The sequence below is a fragment of the Microcaecilia unicolor genome, chromosome 11, assembly GCF_901765095.1.
Source record: "Microcaecilia unicolor chromosome 11, aMicUni1.1, whole genome shotgun sequence".
NCBI lineage: Eukaryota > Metazoa > Chordata > Amphibia > Gymnophiona > Siphonopidae > Microcaecilia > Microcaecilia unicolor.
Genome location: NC_044041.1, coordinates 74,628,747 through 74,648,657, shown reverse-complemented (window position 1 = coordinate 74,648,657; position 19,911 = coordinate 74,628,747). Strand labels below are relative to the sequence as shown.

Below are 19,911 nucleotides of genomic sequence, written 5' to 3'. Positions count from 1 at the left end.
GAGGAGAAACCTCTGTTCTTTAGTTTCACCCTTCCTCCTTACGTTCAATGGAGAAATATTTTTGATTTAATGCAAGTCTATCTCCCTGCATCCTTGTGCTGTCACCCACTCGTTTTAGAGAAGCATGCCCTGTTGGGCACTATTTCTATCTTTGAGATGAACACCTTTAGGTATGAGAGCAGAGAGGGGCCTCCTCAGAAGGTGCATGATAACAGGGACCAGAGGAGACTCCCTTCCTCCAAGGACACACTGCCATGAATGGCTGCAATCATTTCCTCCTCCACCCAGGGCTGCCCTTTTGTCAAATAAGAGGAAATGCAGCTTTGCTTTGAGGAGTTTGATTGTCTTGAATGGCACCGGGCAATTCTGTCCGGCACGTGAGCACGGCGGCTGGATGTGCCAAGTTTTCTGTTGTATTCGAGACAGATCCCTTGCTCATTTCTGAAAGACATTCTACCCTTGAAGGGCATGTGTTTAGCTGTAGCATGTGCTATTAATAATCTTGCATTTTCCATGTGTATTCACCTCTTTACATACTGGATAAGGAATCAAATTCAGCATGGTAGATCTGGAAACATGCACCATTTGCTGCAGTTCTGGTTGTTATATCGGCATTTGATAATATTTCCTGCAATCATAGTATGGATGTCTTCCAAGTATTTGCCATTCAATGGAGAGAGCTTCTGAAGTCTGACACAACAGTGTTAGCAGGGCAGTCATTGGATAAAACTGCTCCCCCAGGCAAGGGTTGCTTTCAGTGCATCTCCCCACCCCCCTCAATTCCTTTCAGGCATATGTTGCTCACAGACCAGCTCAGAAGGGCAACTTAGCACACAGGGCAGCAATCTGTCTTGCCCACTTGCAGCAGCTCTCAGTGAATGAATTCACACAGCTCCACTCACTGGGAGCAGCCAGGTTGGAAATCTGTCTGTATTGAACCTTAGAAGCTAACATTAGTATCCTAAACAGCTCAGCCATAGGGAGCCAAAAGTGAGGCAGGTGGACCTTGTAGATTAACCAATTAAGGGGCAATTTTACTAAGCCGCATAGGCGTGTATGAGTGTCCTACGCACATCAATTTGGAGTTACTGCCTGGCTACCATGTGGCCCGGGCAGTAATTTTGTTTTTTACATGTTTCTGCTACGTGCACCAAACAATAATTTTTATTTTTCTGTGCATGGCGGAAACCGGGCGATAATTGTCATTCTACGTGCATAGACAATTACCACACGGTTACACTGTGAGACCTTACTGCTAAGCCAATGGGTTGTGGTAAGGTCTCAGACCCAAAATGGATGCGCACCAATTTTTATTTTGCCGCACGTCCATTTTTGGCAAAAATTTTACAAAGGCCTTTTTTACAGGTTCGCTGAAATGAATCTGCGCTTGCCCAAACATGCGCCTACACTAGCACAGCCCATTTTTCAGCGCAGCTTAGTAAAAGGACCCCTAATAGAGGCATGAGCTTTTGAGGACCACTTTGTCAGGTGTGCCAGCACAGCTGAACCAGCAGAGGGCGCGTGTTCTCTCTCCTGCTCTGACCCACTGTACTCCAGATTACCTGAATCAGGGTAGAAAAGGGTAAAGGGAGGGGGAGGCGGGAGAATTGCTTTGCCCTAGTGCAGGGGTTCTTAACTAGTGATGCTCACAACCTCAAGGGGTGCGGGAAGAGGTCAGTTGGGGTATTGAGAAAGTTCTTGAAATCTAGTGCATATCATTTGTAAATGGTCATTTTATTCAACATTATGTACAATTTATGTAACATTGCAGCTTTAAGTGTGACTTATTTGGTAGTATATATGTGTAGCTGTCAGTAGTCTCTAGTGGACATGTGGTTTAGGAAGGGCGGTGCGAGGGTTTCATTGATAAGTTAAAGGGGTGTGGAAACAAAAAAAAAGGTTAAGAGCTCCTGCCCCAGTGTGTCGCCAGGTAGTGTATTAGAAATGGCAGCAGTCAGGAGAATCCTGTCTGCCTCCATTTCTTGCTCCAAGCTATTCACTGATTGATTTGAGCCCCATACTGTAATAGTAAGGAATCACCAGTTCCCCATTCCATTGGCAGTTTTAGCTGTGGCTCTTTATGTTTTTTTTAAATTTCTTTCTTATTGTTCCCAATGCACAACCATAGAGCTAAAGGTACAGCTTACAATGATTGGCAATGGCAACATTACTAAACAGAACAGTGAAAACAAAATGTTAACAGAGACATGTCAAAAGACATTTCTTGTTGTGATCATCTCAAGCAAAAGAATCCAAGTGTTTCCCACTTTTTCTGCAACCCCCCTCCTACGCCACCCACCCCATCCTAGTCTTCCCTTACACCAAGAATACTACAAAAAAAAACCTGGATATTTAAGAATCTAAGCCAAAAGGCTTGATATTTTTTCTTCCATACAACTAGGGTTACCATATGGCTCCAGAAAAAGGAGGGTGGATTGAGCCAGCCAGATTTTACTTCCATTGCTTTCAATGGAAGTATTTTTTTTATTACATTTGTACCCCGTGCTTTCCCACTCATGGCAGGCTTAATGTGGTGGGCAATTGAGGGTTAAGTGACTTGCCCAGAGTCACAAGGAGCTACGTGTGCCAGGAATTGAACTCAGTTTCTCAGGACCAAAGTCCACCACCCTAACCACTAGGCCACTCTTCCACTAATTGAGCCAGCCGGGTTTTACTTCCATTGCCTTCAATGGAAAGCCATGGAAGTAAAACCCGGCTAGCTCAATCCGTCCTCCTTTTTCTGGAGCCATATGGTAACCCTACGTACAACTAGTATGTTATTTCTAGTAAAAAAGGTGCCGGTACTCAAAATGCTAGGCCACCCTTCAAGGGTGGGGTGATCACTGAGGGACCCACCCCACAATAGCCAGGCCCCCTGCACCTAGGCACAATTGCTGTGTGGAGCCTGAGCTCTTTCATTAAAACTTGGGGTTCATGGGTCAATTTTAGCATACAATGGAAAAGGTGCCAGTACTCAGTACCTCCAAGTACCCCCTCAAAAAAAGCCCTGCATACAACTGTCATTTGACTATGCATTTTACTCAGCCATGCGGTAGTAGATGAGACATCAACTACTATCCAGACTTGAAGGATATATTTCCTTACTAATAAGGTAACCAAAAGTGAAAATCTACAAGTGGCTTCATCAAGGCCTTCCTGACTCAAAGGGGCCTCATCACCCATCAGCAAAACCTTGTATGACCATTAAAAAAATCTCCTAGGGAAAGTGTATATCTTGAGCTTTTGCGCTTAGACACTGGAATGCCATTTAAAGTGTCCTAATATTCCAGTAAACACTGGGGACTGGGGATATGGGCTTCTTTGCCCTGATTGCTGTTTTGGGGTTTGGACTTCTGTTTCTGAGAAGAACTGGGTCTAACTTTGCCTTGTGGTTCAGATGCTCACTGAGCAGAGTCTGGTGACTGATCACAGCAATGATTTATCTTGCAGACAAAAGGACCAGTGGAACTCATGTCTGGTGTCTGGGGATGAGCAATAAGCTGGCTCCTGCTTGCATTTTGGGACACAGTCCTGGCCTCAGTGGCTTTGTGGGATTTTATTTTATGAAGGGGAGGGGTGGAAGTGTTTCCATATGGCCACAAAATTCTTCCATCACCCTATTCGGTTTTTTGTTTAGAGCTGATTTTCATGGTGGTAAGTTTGCAGAGCACACGCCTCTGAGAGCAGACAGTTGCAAGGGAGAGTACAGACCTAGGCCACAAAGAGACCTGAGTTCCAATCCCACTCCTACCAGGAGCATATCACAGAACCTCTCCATGTTCTCACCTATAGATGGCTTAAAGATCTTTTCATTATTGGTTTGACCCTTGTAATGAAATGATATTTTTGTGCGTGGAGAGGGGGGGGGGGGGGAATTGGAATTATTTTTATGTCTTGAGCAGAGTACACTGCTCACTTGTGGTGGCAGCATTTCATGTGGCCAGAAAGTATAAACCAGCAGGTCATAAAACAGCCTTATAAAGCACTTTGGGATCCAAAGCTTTGAATTTTGATACAAGACAGAGTGGTCTCTTCTTTTTCAAGTGTGGGGGCAGTGTAATTTGTTTGGGTTTTTTGTAAATTGTTTTTTTGGCCAGTAGTTTCCCATCTGTTCCTTTTCATATGTGCAGCTCAGTTGACACTGGTGCTGGGGTCTGGCGCCTTGAGCTTTCATTCATAACTGCCTGGGGACTGTGCCCCTCCTCCTGAATCTCTGTCAAATAACTTATTTCCAGTCATTTGCAGAGACTTTTCAGGACTGTGGGCTTTGCACAAGGTGCCTTCCAGAACCCTGCAATCATGGCCATGAAATCTGATAGTAGGGGGTAATCTATAAAGAGAGGAAGGCAGACATAAATGACCAGAATACCAGCACATAAGCATGAAAAGGCCAATATTTCAGCTACACACTATTCTAGAAAATGGCGCTCAAATGCAATGGCCCATAATTTGGCGGTGGGCGTACAACTGGGTGGAGTCTGGGGAGAGTCTGGATGGGGCGCACAGTTATGTGTAGAAATTATGGAATTGAATCATTTACACACATTTTTTAACAATCTAGGTGTGAGAATTTACACCAGCGCTGTGGCTAGTGTATGTGGTTGTGCCTGAATTACACATGTGTATTTGTACTTCACACGAGGTCTTGTGGTGCAGTCGATAAGTTGCTAGCCTACTGCACCTATGACCGGTGTTCAGATCTCACACTGGGACTTCTGTTAGGTAGCCAGCCTCTGGACAACTCCCGCTATGTCAGTAAATGAGTATCTGGCCTTAATTGGGAAGGGGGGGGGGGGGGGTTGTAAAATGACTGAGGAAGGGGAAGGCAATGGCAAACCACTTTGCTAAGAGTCTGCTGAGAGATTGTCATGCAAGTGGTGGCCCCATTAGTCATTCACAACTTGGTGCTTGCATACATGGAATTACCTTTTTTTTTTTAAATTGAACTATTCTATGGAGTAAAGTATTTGCCAGTTTGCTGTGTAGAATTGACTGCAGGTAGATGCCTCTTTATAGAACTACCCTCCTCATGTCATGATTGTACAGTGACTGGGACTTCTCTCATTGAGGTGCAGCACCACCACCAATCCAGGGAGCAGAAGATCTGAGCTGGTAATCATGATACCCCTCTGCACAAGTCAATGAGCAGCTGAGCCAGCCCTGTGATTTATGAATTGAACCTTGACAAGATTTTGACTCTGTGGCTTCTGAGTGATAAGGAACATCACAGCTGCAGGCCTAAAACATTTTTGCTTTCCAGACCTATCTTCTTCCTTTCTGCTCACCAGGCATTGACTCATACAGAATCTTTCATCCACATGAGACATCCCAAGGCAACCTACCATCATAAGACTCCAAACTATGGACCTGCACCCTTCCCAGGAAAGAGGGAGCAGGAAAACAGATACAGGCATAGTTAGAAGTACAAGGGACATAAAGGGACTTGCAAGAAATGATGGCAAATCTAGGCTTAGACTCCATGAATCCCCACAATAGTTATGCAGAATGAATGAATGAATGTGTTTGAACAAAGAATTACATGCTCTGTTCCCCTCCTCCCCAATAAAATACAGTTAATGAAGGCCAACTAGAGAAGTTCTGGTGTTTGCATTGTCTTGAGCCTCCTGGTACTCTGCAGGATGGGTAGGGTGCAGGGTGGGGTGGGGAGGAAGATGTTATGTCACTGCCCTTCATTCGGGGTCTTCTCTCTGCTTACTAGGTTTTCCCTTTGAGCTCCTTGCCAAAGAAGCAGCCAACTGTGTTGGTGATCTGTGGTCCTGAGCAGAATGGAGCCATCGGACTAGTATGTGCCCGACACCTACGTGTCTATGTAAGTATCCAGGGCTGACTACTTTGTTGTGAACCCAGAATTCATTTCCCCTTTTGGGAAACTAAGACTACCTCTTGGAGTTGGCAAGTGTGTGTTTCGCTTGGAATAATATCTTTCAAATGGGTTAGTTTTGCGCATAATGTGAATGAACCTCACTCCTATGCCAGGGTATGTTGCTGGTATTACTGAAATTGGGGGAAGGTGTCTATATGTGTATGGGGTTGGTGAGTGTATCTCTGTGGACTGCAGTGTATGGGTGTGTGTGTACCTCTGTGGGTTGTATATTTGTATCACTGTGAGGTGGTGTGTATTTAGGTTTTTCTTTTTTGGCTCACACCTTTTTCAGTAGTAGCTCAAGGTGAGTTACATTCAGGTACACTGGATATTTCTCTGTCCCAGGAGGGCTCAAAATCTAAATTTGTACCTAAGGCAATGGAGGGTTAAATGACTTGCCCAAGATTACAAGGAGCAGTAGTGGGATTTGAACTGGCCACCTCTGGATTGCAAGACCAATGCTCTAACCAATAGGCCACTGTGGGCTTTGGTGTGTGGATGTACCTCTGTGGGCTGTGTATTTGTATCACCATGAGGTGGTGTATGTGTATGTGTGGAGGGGGCATAGAATGAAGTTTTAAAGGGGACAGACTCAGGAGTTACCTAAGGCAATACATCTTCACGGATAGGATAACATAGTAACAGTAAATGACGGCAGATAAAGACCTGTATGGTCCATCCAGTCTGCCCAACAAGATAAACTCATTTTACATGGTATGTGATACTTTATATGTATACCAGAGTTTGATTTGTCATTGCCATGTGAATTTATGGATTGGCCTCCCGGTAGAGATGGTAGGGATCAAAAATGTATCTGAATTCAAGAAAGCTTGGGACACCCAAATAGGATCTCTAAAGGAGAGGAAGGCATAGCAGATGGCATTGATGGCCAGATTGGATAGGCCATGTGATTTTATCTGCATTCATTTTTCTCTGTTCCTATGTGAGTGTATACCTTTGGGTTGTGTCTTTGTATTGCAATGAGGTGGTGTGTGTGTGTGTGTGGGTTTGTGTATTTTGGGAGGTTGGGTTCCAGAACATATTACTTTGTGTGTGTGTTCATATGAAGGTAGAGGGCAGGGTGCATGTCTGTGGGTTATGTATATTGTGAGACGTGTATGTGTGTGCAGGGGGAAGGGTGAGTGCATGTCTTTGGGTTGAAGAAGCACTGTGGGTCAATCTGGAATGAAGGAATGGAAAACGTATTTACCTTGGTGTGATATACAGGCCTCCCACACAGAAGAAATGGACAGAGACTTGATCAAAGATATTCACAAGATAGCTAGTAAAGAGGAAGCACTACTGATTGGTGACCTCAATATGCCGGATGTTGATTTGGGTGTCCCTGCTGCGGGATCATCTAGAAGCAAGAGGATCTTGGATTCTCTACAGGAAGAATTATTCCAGCAGTTGGTGATGGAACCTACACGGAACAAAGCTATTCTGGACCTGATGATTACAAATGGAGAAAGTGTTTCTGATGTTACAGGGGGTGATCATTTGGCATCTAGCGATCACCGGATGGTGTGGTTCAATATTAAGACACATCAGGAGAGAGCTTTTTTTTTTTTTTTTACATTTGTACCCCGTGCTTTCCCACTCATGGCAGGCTCAATGCGGCTTACATATTATATACAGGTACTTATTTCAGGATTGAAGGTTCTAGACTTCAAAATAACTAACTTTGCAAGGATGGGAGAATATCTCATTGAGGAGTTTGATGGGAACAGCTGAAGAAAGTAAAACAGCGGTGGGAAAAACGGAAAGGAGCTCTTATAAATGCAACAAACCTTCATGTTAGAAAAGTATGTAAAAGTAAGAGGAAAAGAAGGCCGCTTTCATTCTCAAATGTAGTAGCTGAAAAGGTAAGGGAAAAAAAGATTAGTTTTCATAAGTTACAAGATGACGCAGAAAGAAGACGGGCAAAAATAAAAGCTAAGAGAAGCTGGAAAAGCTGTCAGGAAAGCAAAGATACAAATGGAAGAAAAGATAGCCAGTACAGTAAAACTGGGAGAGAAGGCATTTTTTAGATATGTGTAAGCGATAGGAGGAAGTGCCAAAATGGCATAGTGAGGCTCAAGGGTGAAGGGTTGGAATATGCAGAAGCTGATAAGGACAAAGCTGAACTGCTTAACAACTATTTCTGTTCTGTGTTCGTGGATAAAAGGCCAGGAGCAGGAACGCAGAAAACAATTGCTAATGGAAATGGATGTTTGGTAGACCAGGAATGATTTTCAGAAGACTCTGTTTGTGAGGAGCTAGCTAAACTAAGAACAGTCAAAGCGATGGGGCCTGATGGGATTGTGAGGTTTCTAGAATCGAATGGACTGCGGGACCCGAGGCAGCATGGTTTCACTAGAGACAGGTCTTGCCAGACTAATCTGATTGATTTTTTTGACTGGGTGACCAAACAGTTGGACATAGGAGGGGCTCTAGTTGTGATGTACTTGGATTTTAGCAAAGCTTATGACACAGTTCCTCATAAACATCAGATAAAACTGAGTGCCCTCAGGATGGGTCCTAAAGTAATTACCTGGGTTAAAAACTGGTTAACTGGAAGGAGACAGAGGGTAGTGGTAAATGGAGCCTGCTCTGAGGAAAAGGATGTTATCAGTGGTGTACCGCAGGGATTAGTCCTTGGGCTGGCTCTTTTTAACATCTTTGTGAGTGTCTGGTAAGGTTTGTCTCTTCGCGGATGATTCCAAACTCTGTAATAGGGTTAACACCCCGGAGGGTGTGGCTAGCATGTGGAGAGATCTGGCGAAACTGGAAGAATGGTCCATTGATTGGCAACTTAGATTTAATGCTAAAAAATGCAGTGTCTTGCATTTAGATTGCAAAAACCCAAGGGAACAGTATAGTATAGGGGGTGAAATACTTCTGTGTACGAAAGAAGAGCGTGACTTGGGGGGGGGGGGGTGATTGCTTCGGATGTGTCGATGGCCAAACAGGTAGAAAAGATGATGGTCAAAGCCAAAAGGATGTTTGGGTGCATAGGGAGAGGAATAATCAGCAGGAAAAAAGAGGTAATAGTGCCCTTGTAAAAGTCTCTGGCGAGGCTCTATTTAGAGTACTGTGTGCAATTCTGGAGACCACATCTACAAAACGATATAAAAAGGATGGAGTCGGTCCAGAGGGCAGCTACAAAACTGGTCAGTGGTAGAGAGGGGATATGATAGAGACATTTAAATACCTCTGTGGCATTAATGTGCAGGAGGTGAGGGGGCACAGGATGAAGTTAAGAGGCTCAGGAGTAATCTAAGGAAGTACTTTTTCAAGGAAAGGGTGGTGGATACATGGAATCGCCTCCTGCTGGGAGTGGGACTGTGTCTGAATTTAAGAAAGCATGGGACAGGCACATGGGATCTCTTAGGGAGAGGAGGAGATAGTGGTTGCCATGGATGTGCAGACTGGGTAGGCCATTTGGCTCTTATCTGCCATCATGTTTCTATGTTTCTAACTAGTCTCCATACCCTTTCCCCCTTAATTTTAAAACCTGAACTTTCTACAACAGCCTACAGCATTAACAGATACCCTCTAGAAGGCACAGCAGAGCCTAGTTCAGTCTTTAATTTAAAAAAAGAGAGATGAAGAAGCAAACTTTATTAACTAGTTTCTATAGTGTACAACCCTTTTACCCATAGTTTTAAACTGAAACTTTAATCTAGAGGTAGAAAATTAACAAAGATATTGTCGCCTTCCTTTCAAATCTACGTCTTCAAAAACGGTATGAATAATCAGCACTAAAACTCTACAACTGAACACAAAAGCTACCACTACCTTTTCCTCTTCAAATCTGTCTCTTCAAAAACTCTGTGAATAACCACACAAACTATAGATGCCCTTTCCACATTGCACAACACTATTGTAACTCCACCAAAATGTAAATTGTAAGCCACTTTGAACCAAAATTTGTTTTTGGATAATTGTGGGATACAAGAATGCATAAATAAATAAGTAATAAAATAAATAAATAACTGTAACAGCCAAGAGCATTAAAAAGGATAGTAGCAGGGCTCAAACTCTGTCTTAAAAGAAAGTTATTTTCTGTTCTTTCACTTAAGGAAAGGTAGCAGTGTGAAACATGTATCTGTGTACAGGGGGTGGGTAAGTGTATATTTGTGGGTTCTGTGTACTGTTATGAGACACGTGTGTGTATGCAGGGGGAGGGTGAGTGCATGGGTTGTGTGTATTGTGAGATGTGTATGTCTGTGCACGGGGAGGGGTGAGTTTATGTCTGTGGGTCATTTGTATTGTTGTGAGACGCATAGGCTTGTGCAGGGGAGTGCATGTTTGTGAGTTGTGTTTATTGTTGTGAGACGTGTATGTGTGTGCAAGGGGAGGGGTGAACGTAGGTTTGTGGGTTGTGTCAGTTTCGTAGCCATACCTCATTTATTGGGTGGGCCAGGGAGTGAACTGGATGGGCATGACCCACATTTCCTCTCTGCCTGCTACTCCCCCTCACCCACCCCTGCCCCCACAGCATTAAAAATATATACCTTAGATGAAGAATCCCAAGCAGTCTTATCCTCGTGGCTGTTAGCAGCCCATTTGCAGCCGCCGACACCAGCACTGCCCCACTCCAGGCTCCCGTACATGCTCTGTTCAACCAGCATGCCCCATGCACACATGTGAAGTTGGGGGGGGGGGGGGGGAGAGTGCCAGTGTTGGCAGCTGAAAATGTGCTGCTGACTGCTCTGGGCATGAGACTGACAGGGGAAAAAACTTTAGAGATAGGACTCGTCAGCTGGCGGGGTCCGGGGATCCCCGCCAGCTACACTAATGATGTGCACTGTCATTGGGTGGGCCCAAAGCAAAACTGGGTGGGCCCCTGTCCACCCGGACCCACCTGGGCCCACCCGTGGCCATGCCACTGGGTTGTGTGTATTGCTGTGTGGTGTTTGTGTTTGTGTTCAGGGGGAGGGGTGAGTGCATGCCTGTGGGTTGTGTGTGTGTGTTCAGGGGGAGGGGTGAGTGCATGCCTGTGGGTTGTGTGTATTGTTGTGTGATATGTGTGTGTGTGTGTTCAGGGGGAGGGGTGAGTGCATGCCTGTGGGTTGTGTGTATTGTTGTGTGATATGTGTGTGTTCAGGGGGAGGGGTGAGTGCATGTCTGTGGGTTGTGTGTATTGTTGTGAGATGTATATGTTGTGAGTTGTGACAGGGTGCCTATAAGTGTGGGATCACTCTCTGAGAGAAAACCCTATGCTATGCTGTAGAGGGAAAAAGACTTTTAAAGTTCTTTCCAGCTGCTGTACTGGCTGAAAGTCATGAGTTACAAGCCCAGCACCATGATTGGTCAGTTAGCAATGATGTCACAGGTGATGTCAGACATTGCATGGTCTCACAAAAGATGGGCTGGATGTTTGGAAGGATTAATCATCTCCTGAGGGCAATGCGTTGGTTACTGACAGCCTGATTGTTTTTAAGTGTTCGGATCAGGCGAGTCCCAAGTCCTAATTTGTGCTCTGGGTCACTTAGACCTTTTGAGGCAGGCACAGCTATTCCTTCCCTTTCTCTCTACTGTTAAATCTCTTTTACAGCACAAAATAAAAATCTCAGTTATTGCAGCAAGTGTTCAAGCAGAATATATGAATTACATTTTTCAAAATGTAGTTTTATATGTTTGTATTTTTGTTTAAGTAAGTGGTGTTTGTGACTTACTGGGGTCTTTGGATTGTTTTTCAGTGTACATTGTATGAATGTGGCTGTTTTAGTTATTGCGTTGTTATTGTTTTGAAGTTATGTTTATTGTTGAATTGTAACCCACTTTGCAGTTTAGAAGGGAAAAGGTGGGTAAACCAAATTCAACCCCACCTTACTTTTCATCTCTTATCACCCCATTATAGGTCTACCCATACCCTTCACTCTGTCACAGCATCACCTATCTGTTCCCCCAGTTTTCTGATCACTCTTAGAATCCACTAGACATGTTGCATTTTTCTACACAGTGTCCAGAAAAAAAATTGACCTCCAACATTTTTCTAAATAACCCAAAGATGTCCTATTGCTGCAGAAACTTCTGCTTGAAATTTGAGATCTTTCTGAGTACTTTATTTTTTAACAGGATGGAGCTCCAGTGCATTGAGCTTGCAAAACGTTTGAGCTCTTAATTAATGAAACCCCAGAATTCATTGAGCCAACAGCTCAGTGAAGACTGTGAATGTGTCAAGGTTGAAGGAGGACACTTTGAACACAAATTATTAATTGAATTAATTAAGAAAAATACTCATACTAATGTATTTTCAAAGGCCATACTAAATGTTTAAACAATTGCAAAGCATTTTGAAACTAGGTAAGGGGTCCCATTTTTTCCAGATACTGTGTATATTGTTTCATAGAGATGGATCTCCCCCCCACAGGATCTTAAAACAGGGTTCTCATATAATCATTTCAAATCCCTTTTGAAGACATACTTCTTTAACCAGGTTTTTGGTTATACCGTGTGGGGCTCATTGTCCAGAGGGTTCTGCCTACAGCTCACTCCCCCTCCCCCCCCCCATATCCTAAGCTCTATTTTATCTGCTTTTCAGCTGTCCTATTAATAAGACTTGTAATTCCTTTCCTTTCCTCTTTTCCAGTTTTTAATTTGTTAACCACTTCAATTCCAGTTTTGAAAGGTGGTATATCAAACCTTTAATATGTATAAACCTCTGCAGTGAGGCAAATGAATAACCAGCAAGGCACTTCTGCTCTGAGAGAACACTGTCTGTCTACCCATCCAGGATCAACGGGACATCTTTTTGTTTGGGGTGCCCAAGTTCCACCCTAGCTCTGCTCCAACCCCATCCCTAGCTCCACCCTAAGATAATACCACTAATTTTAATGTCATTATTTCTTCCTTTCATTATTCACATGCATGTTATATAATCTCTGTCTCCCTAGTCCTCTACCCCTATAGAAACATAGAAACATGACGGCAGATAAAGGCCATATGACCCATCCAGTCTGCCCATCCTCTGTAACCCCTAACTCCTTTTCCTAAGCGGCCCTATCTCTCTAATCTCCTATCCCTATGTCCAGCATCTTCTCTCTGTCTCTTTGATCCCCTCACCCCCTGTCCTGCATCCCAGACCTGTCTATCTCCCTAGTCCCTCGCTGCCTGAGTGGTCCAGCATTTCCCCTTTCTGTTCACTCTCCCTCCCCCTGTTTAGCATCCCCCTATCTCTTCTCCCCCCCCCCCCCCCCATGCAATCCAATATCTTCCCTCTCCCCCTGCTCGGAGTCCATCATTACTTCTCCATTCTAGCTCCAGAGCATGATCTCACAATCCCTGCTTGGTCCAGCACCTCCCTCCTTCCTTGCAGCAGCTTCTCCTGCTCGTTATCAGGCAGCAGGCCGAGAAGACACAGCATGTGATAGAGGTAGTATGGGAATGCACATGGCCAGACGTAGACTTCCTATGGGGGCAGGATGCATCAGAGGGTTCTACCAATCTCAGGGCCTGAAGTGGTTCCACCCAGCTGTGTATATTCCCGTTTTAGACTGTACAGTGTCTGCTACCACTATCGCATGCTGTGTCTTCTTGGCCCACTGCCTGATCAAGGTAAAGTGTAGGAGGAGCTGCTGCAGGGATGAAGGGAACTGCTGGATTTGGAGGGCAGCAGGCAGCAGACAGTAGACACATCCCCTAAGAAATCCAGGTCCAGGGGGCAGATGCCGGATTGCATGCTCAATATTTTGGTGGCTCCCCCTGTTCTGATGCCTGTGTCTGTCTGTTTGAGAATGTGACCTATTGCTTCCCATCTGCTCTGTGGAATATCCATAGCAGAAGCTGGGCAGGAGGTTGGTGGAGCTGAGGAGGGGGAACTGGCTTGAGGAAAACAGGACCTGGAAGGCTGGTGAAGTTCCTACATGGTCATTAACTTCCTTCTGCTTGTGAAGGGGGTGGGAGAGGGCAGAAGGAATCAAGAGACAAACTAGAGCAGAGAACCAGAAATGTTTCACCAAATGTTTTACCTCCTGCCTAGGACTATGAACCAACAATCTTCTATCCTAAGAGATCCCTCAACTCCCTGTACCAGGACTTCACTACCCAGTGTGAGAAGATGGATATCCCCTTTCTGTCCTACCTGCCTACAGAGGTATGTGGCTGCATTTGTAAAGCTGGACAGGGTATGCTCTCAATAGCAAGGCCAATCTTACTTAAATAACGTGGGTATGCTGGTATGCATCTGCTTTTAACCTTCTGCCCTTGAAAGGCAGGACACAGGTAGAGGGGAGTTTTATATAAGGGCACCTAGGATAAGAGGGTACAAAGGCACTTGCTTCTTTTTATAAAATGCTAATGTAAGTGGCAGGTACAGATATTTACACCAGCCCTACGGCAGGTGTAATATCCACACCAACATTTGTCATATAACTTCTCGTATTTTATAATCTATGTGCATACTTGAGCACTTACTGAAACATCCGCCCCTCTGCAAGCTCACTGGCAAAGTATTCGCCATCATGTCCCAGCAAGTCTTTAAGGCATCATTTACGCATGTATGGTGCCACATCCACATGTTAATGATTGAAATACCCCAAAGTGACTGATTACTACATAAAGTAGAAGCTGACTGAAACCACTTTTTTCTGTTTCGTACAAAACCAAACCTGCGACCAAATTTTGTCACTTGGTTTGGGCCAAAATGGAAAATGTAATGAAACCACACTGCACCCCTCCCCTTCCCCTCCTCCGCCCCTCCCTCTCTCATGTCCCTTCTGCCCCTTCTCCCCCTCCCCTCCTTTCCTCTTCCCCTTCTCCTTCCCCTCTTCCCCCAAACAGGAGTAGCTCACCTCAGAGGCCCAGCCAGCTTACATCCATGGCCCGCTCCTCCAAGAACAAAGGCAAGGCAAGACTTCTCCCAGACCCTCTGACCTCCTGTAGGGCCGGACTTACTTTAAAAGTGTTGGTGGTGCAGTGGGGGCAGGAGTGATCTGCACTTGCCCCTGCCCCTGCTGGCTTCAATGTCAACATGGCTGCCAGGACCTCAAGCGACAGTCTCACGAAACTGTCACTAGAAGTTGTGGCAGCCATTTTGAGATTGGAGACAGCATAGCTTAGGCAATCAGTCTTACCCATGTAGGCTTCAGTCTCAACGTGGCTGCTGCAACTTCTGGCTACAGTCCTGCTTGACGTCCTGGTAGCCATGTTGACAATGGAGCGGGCAGGGGCAAGTGCAGATAGCTCCTGCCCCCACTACATTACCAAGCCCAGGGGTGGGGGGGTCCTCATTTTTATTCTGGGGAACCTTGGATCTCAAAATGGAGCTGCTAAAGAATGTTGGGGGGGGGGGGGGGAGGAGAGGAGAGAGGAAGCAGGAGTTGCACTAGAGTTTCAGTTACAGCCGAAAATAACCGAAAAAGGATTGAATTAGGATTTTAGTCGGTTCCGGCACCAAAACCGAAATTGAAATTCAGTCATCCTCTCACTTAAAGTATGCACCCCCTTATGAAATTACTCCCAGAATCTGCATAGGATGAATAGAAAGAGTTGGTAAAGCATCCCTTGCAGAAGATGTGCAAATTTTAAAAACAAAAAACACCCCTGTCCTCTAGCTGAGAACCAGCTGCTGAAGCTCATTGTCAAGTTCAATGTTTCCTCTTAAATAAAAAAGTTTACCAGAAATTGATGTTCTGATGAGCTTTCTTTTGCACGCTCTTTTGTAAATCTTTTTGAATAGGGGGTGGGGTGGGGGATAGGCAGGTCCTGATCTTAGGGAAGGGAAGGAAATTGAAGATACCTACCATTTGGCTGCTGCAGTATCATTTCTCCATAAGAAGCAGAGTAAGAAACACCCACATGTTATTAGCATAATTAAATCTGGAGTACTAATGACCTGTTGAAAAGAATCCAAGGCCGGAGGGTGGGGAGAGGAAAGCAAAGGTTGAAAATTTTACTGGAGCCCTGTAATGCAGTATAATGGATTTAATTACCATCACACTCCCTGTGAAGTGCATTTGGGGAATTGAATTTGATTTTGTTTTGTATATTTTCCCTTTTCTTTTAATTTTGTGCTGGGCTGTTGCAAGCAGGGACCTGCTCCCGTTTCATTTCCTGAGGTTTCTCTGCCCAGAAAAAAATGCCAAGCTCACAAGCACAGCAAAGCAGCATCTTACATTCTAATATTTCATATGTGAGGTCTGCACTTTACATGGATAATTTTATCCTAATGACAGGGTCACTTTGGGATCTCTGGGAGTCCTGTTGGATCCTGTTGCTGTGTGTGCATTTCTGAAAATGTCTTAAAATAACTTTGAGGTTCCCTTGTTAGTTGCGTTTTCCTGTTGAGCATTCAGTTATTTAAAAATTTTATTTATTTATTTTAAAAGATGTACCCTGTTTACACCTAAGTGGTTCTCAATAAAACCTACATAATAATAACACAAACAAACAAACACACACACACATAAACACTTCAAAAAATTACAATAAGTAGCTGCTAAGTCCCCATAACCTGAGCTGGCTTGGTGGCAGTGTTCCTGGTTCAGCAGGTTGCATGCTGTGGAGGGTGTGTTTGCAGGCCCTGGGAAGAGGGAGCCCTAGTCATTGTGCAATAGTGACATCTAGTGGCCACATTAGGGACTGTGTTTGTAGGGGCCCTGGCACATAGCCAAGGACTGTTGTTGCAGTAACTAGACTAACATAAATGCCTGATCTCTGCAACACAACAAAACAGAACGTAATGGACATAACACAACTCTTCCGCTGTACGATTCCCTAGTGTGGCTGTGCCACATGAACTTTATCTTACCACAATGTCACTTTGTATTTGTTTACACCGGAGTCTGTAATGCCTCTCCAGTACTATGTAAGCCACATTGAGCCTACAAATAGGTGGGAAAATGTGGGATATAAATGTAACAAATAAATAAAAAGTCATTTGGGAGGGGGATATATGAGAGGAGCAAAATCCCCAGATTCCTGCTGATGATACCAGATCCCACCCCTAGGTTTTATTAGAGAAAACGTTATTAATAGACCCCAACAATCCTGACTGGAGGAAGCCTCATGAGGCAGGGGTTAATTTCATCTTCCAGAAATCAACTATTTTCTTTCCAAAGCATTCTCAAGGTTGTGGTATGTGCAATTTGCAACTTAAAACTGTTTCTTACACTGTGATATTTATTTATTGGGATTTATTAATATGATATGAAGTCTCCCAAGAACCCCTTCCTCCAGAAACCCCCACAGTTTGTGTGATGCATCAAACTACCAGACGTCAGATTCATTTGAGATCATATATTTCACTTCAGGATTTGTGTTTTTGTTTTGCAATGGAAAGTGCTGAGATGTTGACGTTGTCCTACTTCAGAGCTGCTTTTGATTTTCTCCTCACCCTTCCCAGGTGCAGCTTATAAATGATGCTTATAACCTGGTGGTGGATGCCATCCTTGGACTGGAGACTGACCCCACCACAGTGAAGGAACCTTTTGCTGGTATCTTAACCACTCTTAAACAAATCAAACTACCGCTTGTCAGCCTGGACATTCCTTCGGGTAAGGACTGGCATGGGATCACATTACACTACTTCACTCTCAATGTGCCCATACACCATACGCCTTATGAGAAGAAGGGAGAGCTACAGAGGCTTCCATCATTCTGTTAGTGTGATGTGTGGCCTGGGTACTCTTAGTCCCCTGAACCACTTATTCAATAAACAGGATCCCCAGTGGTTAGGGGACAGGAGCAGCAAGGCATATTCTCCTTGTATTAACATTCACATCTTGTTTTATTTTCTTCCCAGCTCAGTGTAATGGAGTAGGGCATAACATCCTGTCCCCCTCTCCCACAATCACAGTGCCCTGTGAGTGAACAGTGAGAAGCAGGCTGGGTGGGATCCTTTGAGAAGGTCCCCTTTTCCTTTCTTCCTTTGGCGAGTTTACTCCCAGTGACTCCCTTTCACTGGGACACATGAGCCACAGCACTGGCACCTTAATATATGAGGCGGTTAATGATTTTCTCAGCCAGGTCATGACAAACAAGCCTTATTCTGTAGTCTTGCAGCGTTTACGGCTTTTAAGGAGCACCGCAGCGCTGGCTTCATGGTTATTGGGTTGCATCTACCTGGAGTTCCAAGGTGGTGGCTTTCTTCTGAGGACGCATTTCACATCCTTTCTGCTGCTCTGCAGAAAATGTGAGACGTGACGTAATTTAAAAACACATCAGTGTCTGCTGAGCCCTGTCTGCTATTGCCATTTAGCTACCTTCAAAAAGCGAGGGAATTCATCAGATGGAATAATAAACAGAAGCTCCAGAGGCAAACGTCTCATCTTGCACCAAGTTAAATGCTGGTTGATGCCAGTGACCATGGAGTCAGTGCCACAGCAACCCTGTCAGGAGCTGTCCTCTTATTGATGGGGTTTAATGCCATCTGAATGGAGAACCCAATAATTTGGGGTATTATAGGGCATCAAAATCCAGAGGTTTTTGTGAATTTTTATGGTTTCTTCCCTCTGCTCCCTCCAGTTCTCCTTGACTGGACTATAAAAGTATAGCTCAACCTAAGTTTAACTGTCCTGCACTGTGTATTTGTAACAAGTGAATAAAGAAAAGAGAGAAGAGCACCCCCGGGGGAGGGGGAGCAGGGAGGAAGGGCAATGAATAAAGGCTTTTGGTGCTCTGACCCAATAGACATTCTGGCAGAGTTGGAAGCCCAACTTCCAGCCCAAAATAGCAAACTGTGATTTCATAGCTTTAAAATGACATCTGACCAGTAAATACAACCCGCTCCCTCCCTTTACCAGTAAAGGAGCCTGGAATCTGCTGGAATATTATAGCTGTATGCCACAAAACTTTTTATCCCCAAAGACCTAGGATTACTTTGATCTGGTTTTATTACTTCATTTGAATTGCTGCATTTTGCATTGTAGAGTTGTTTTTTTTTTTTTTTTTAATCCCTGGTGATCTTTGCTGTGATGTGTGGATGTGCAACCTGAGCAGTGAAGTTAATGGAGGCAGAATTGCTGAAGTGGGGGGAACTAGACACGTCCTAAGATTGTAGCTCAACAACCGGTCTCTGTCTTGACCGCACAGAAATACTACCCATGATTGAATTCAAGCCTGCTTGGGTCAGACACAGTGGTGTGAGGGAAAGGGAGGGGGAGAAGGACTGGAGAGAACAGCCAGGACGGACTGGACGATTCTTATCTGCAGACAATTGCTCAGGGCTTTTTGAAGGGGGTACTTGGGGGTACTGAGTACCGGCACCTTTTCCATTGTCTGCTAACATTGACCTATGGTCCCCCAAGTTTTAATGAAAGAGCTCAGGCCCTAGACACCAATTCTGCCTTGTCATAGATTCTGTGACTGGTTGCAGGGGGCCTGGCTACTGTAGGGTGGGCCCCTCAATGATCACCCCATCCCTGAAGGGTGGTCTGGCATTTGAGTACCGGCACCTTTTTTGCTCTGTTTCTGTATTCTCCGTGTACTTCTGGAGTGTAATTCTTTTGGGTTTCCTTTCTTCTGCCAGGGTGGGATGCTGAGACGGGCCACTCGGAAGGAATCACTCCTGAGGTTCTTGTCTCCTTGACCGCACCCAAGAAGTGTGCCACACAGTTTCTAGGAAAACACCATTTTGTAGCCGGTCGCTTTCTGCCCTATGACCTGCAGAAGAAGTTTGAGCTGAACCTGCCGGTGTACAGTGGCGCAGAGTGTGTCATACAGCTCTAAGAGGAACAGAAACACAACTTTAAATAATAATTATTAGAAAAGGAGAATGTGAGCTGTTTGTATTTTTATTTTAATTGAAGCACAGGGTTGTACATATGACCACTATAGCATGTTTTCCTTATGATCCAAGATTAGAACAATAATCTCAAGGGCTACATTTTTTTTTAACCAAACCCCATTCTTTAATCTGCCCCAGCCCCCTTCCCTCCAAAATGGCTGTCTAGAGAATGAGCTGCTGCTTATTTGCTAGATTCATCTAAAACCATGAAGGAGACTTGTAGAGGAGTGGGGCAGCCCATAGAGGATGCGGAGTGATTCAGGTCCACATACAGAGAGTCACTGTGGGGCCTCATTTGCATACATTAATAGAG

General features: G+C 44.6%; 1 protein-coding gene across 2 annotated transcripts in view; it reads left to right on the top strand.

Annotated features, from left to right (window-relative positions):
* YJEFN3 (YjeF N-terminal domain containing 3) overlaps positions 1 to 19,599 on the top strand; it is a 75,793-nt gene extending 56,194 nt beyond the window's left edge. For both annotated transcript variants that reach the window (XM_030219056.1, XM_030219057.1), the window contains exons 3-6: positions 5,720 to 5,830; positions 13,854 to 13,967; positions 17,217 to 17,367; positions 19,341 to 19,599. In XM_030219056.1, the coding sequence (XP_030074916.1) occupies positions 5,720 to 5,830; positions 13,854 to 13,967; positions 17,217 to 17,367; positions 19,341 to 19,540 (576 nt within the window). In that variant the 3' untranslated portion in view covers positions 19,541 to 19,599. The remainder of the gene's footprint in view (positions 1 to 5,719; positions 5,831 to 13,853; positions 13,968 to 17,216; positions 17,368 to 19,340) is intronic.
* Positions 19,600 to 19,911: the final 312 nt, after the last annotated feature.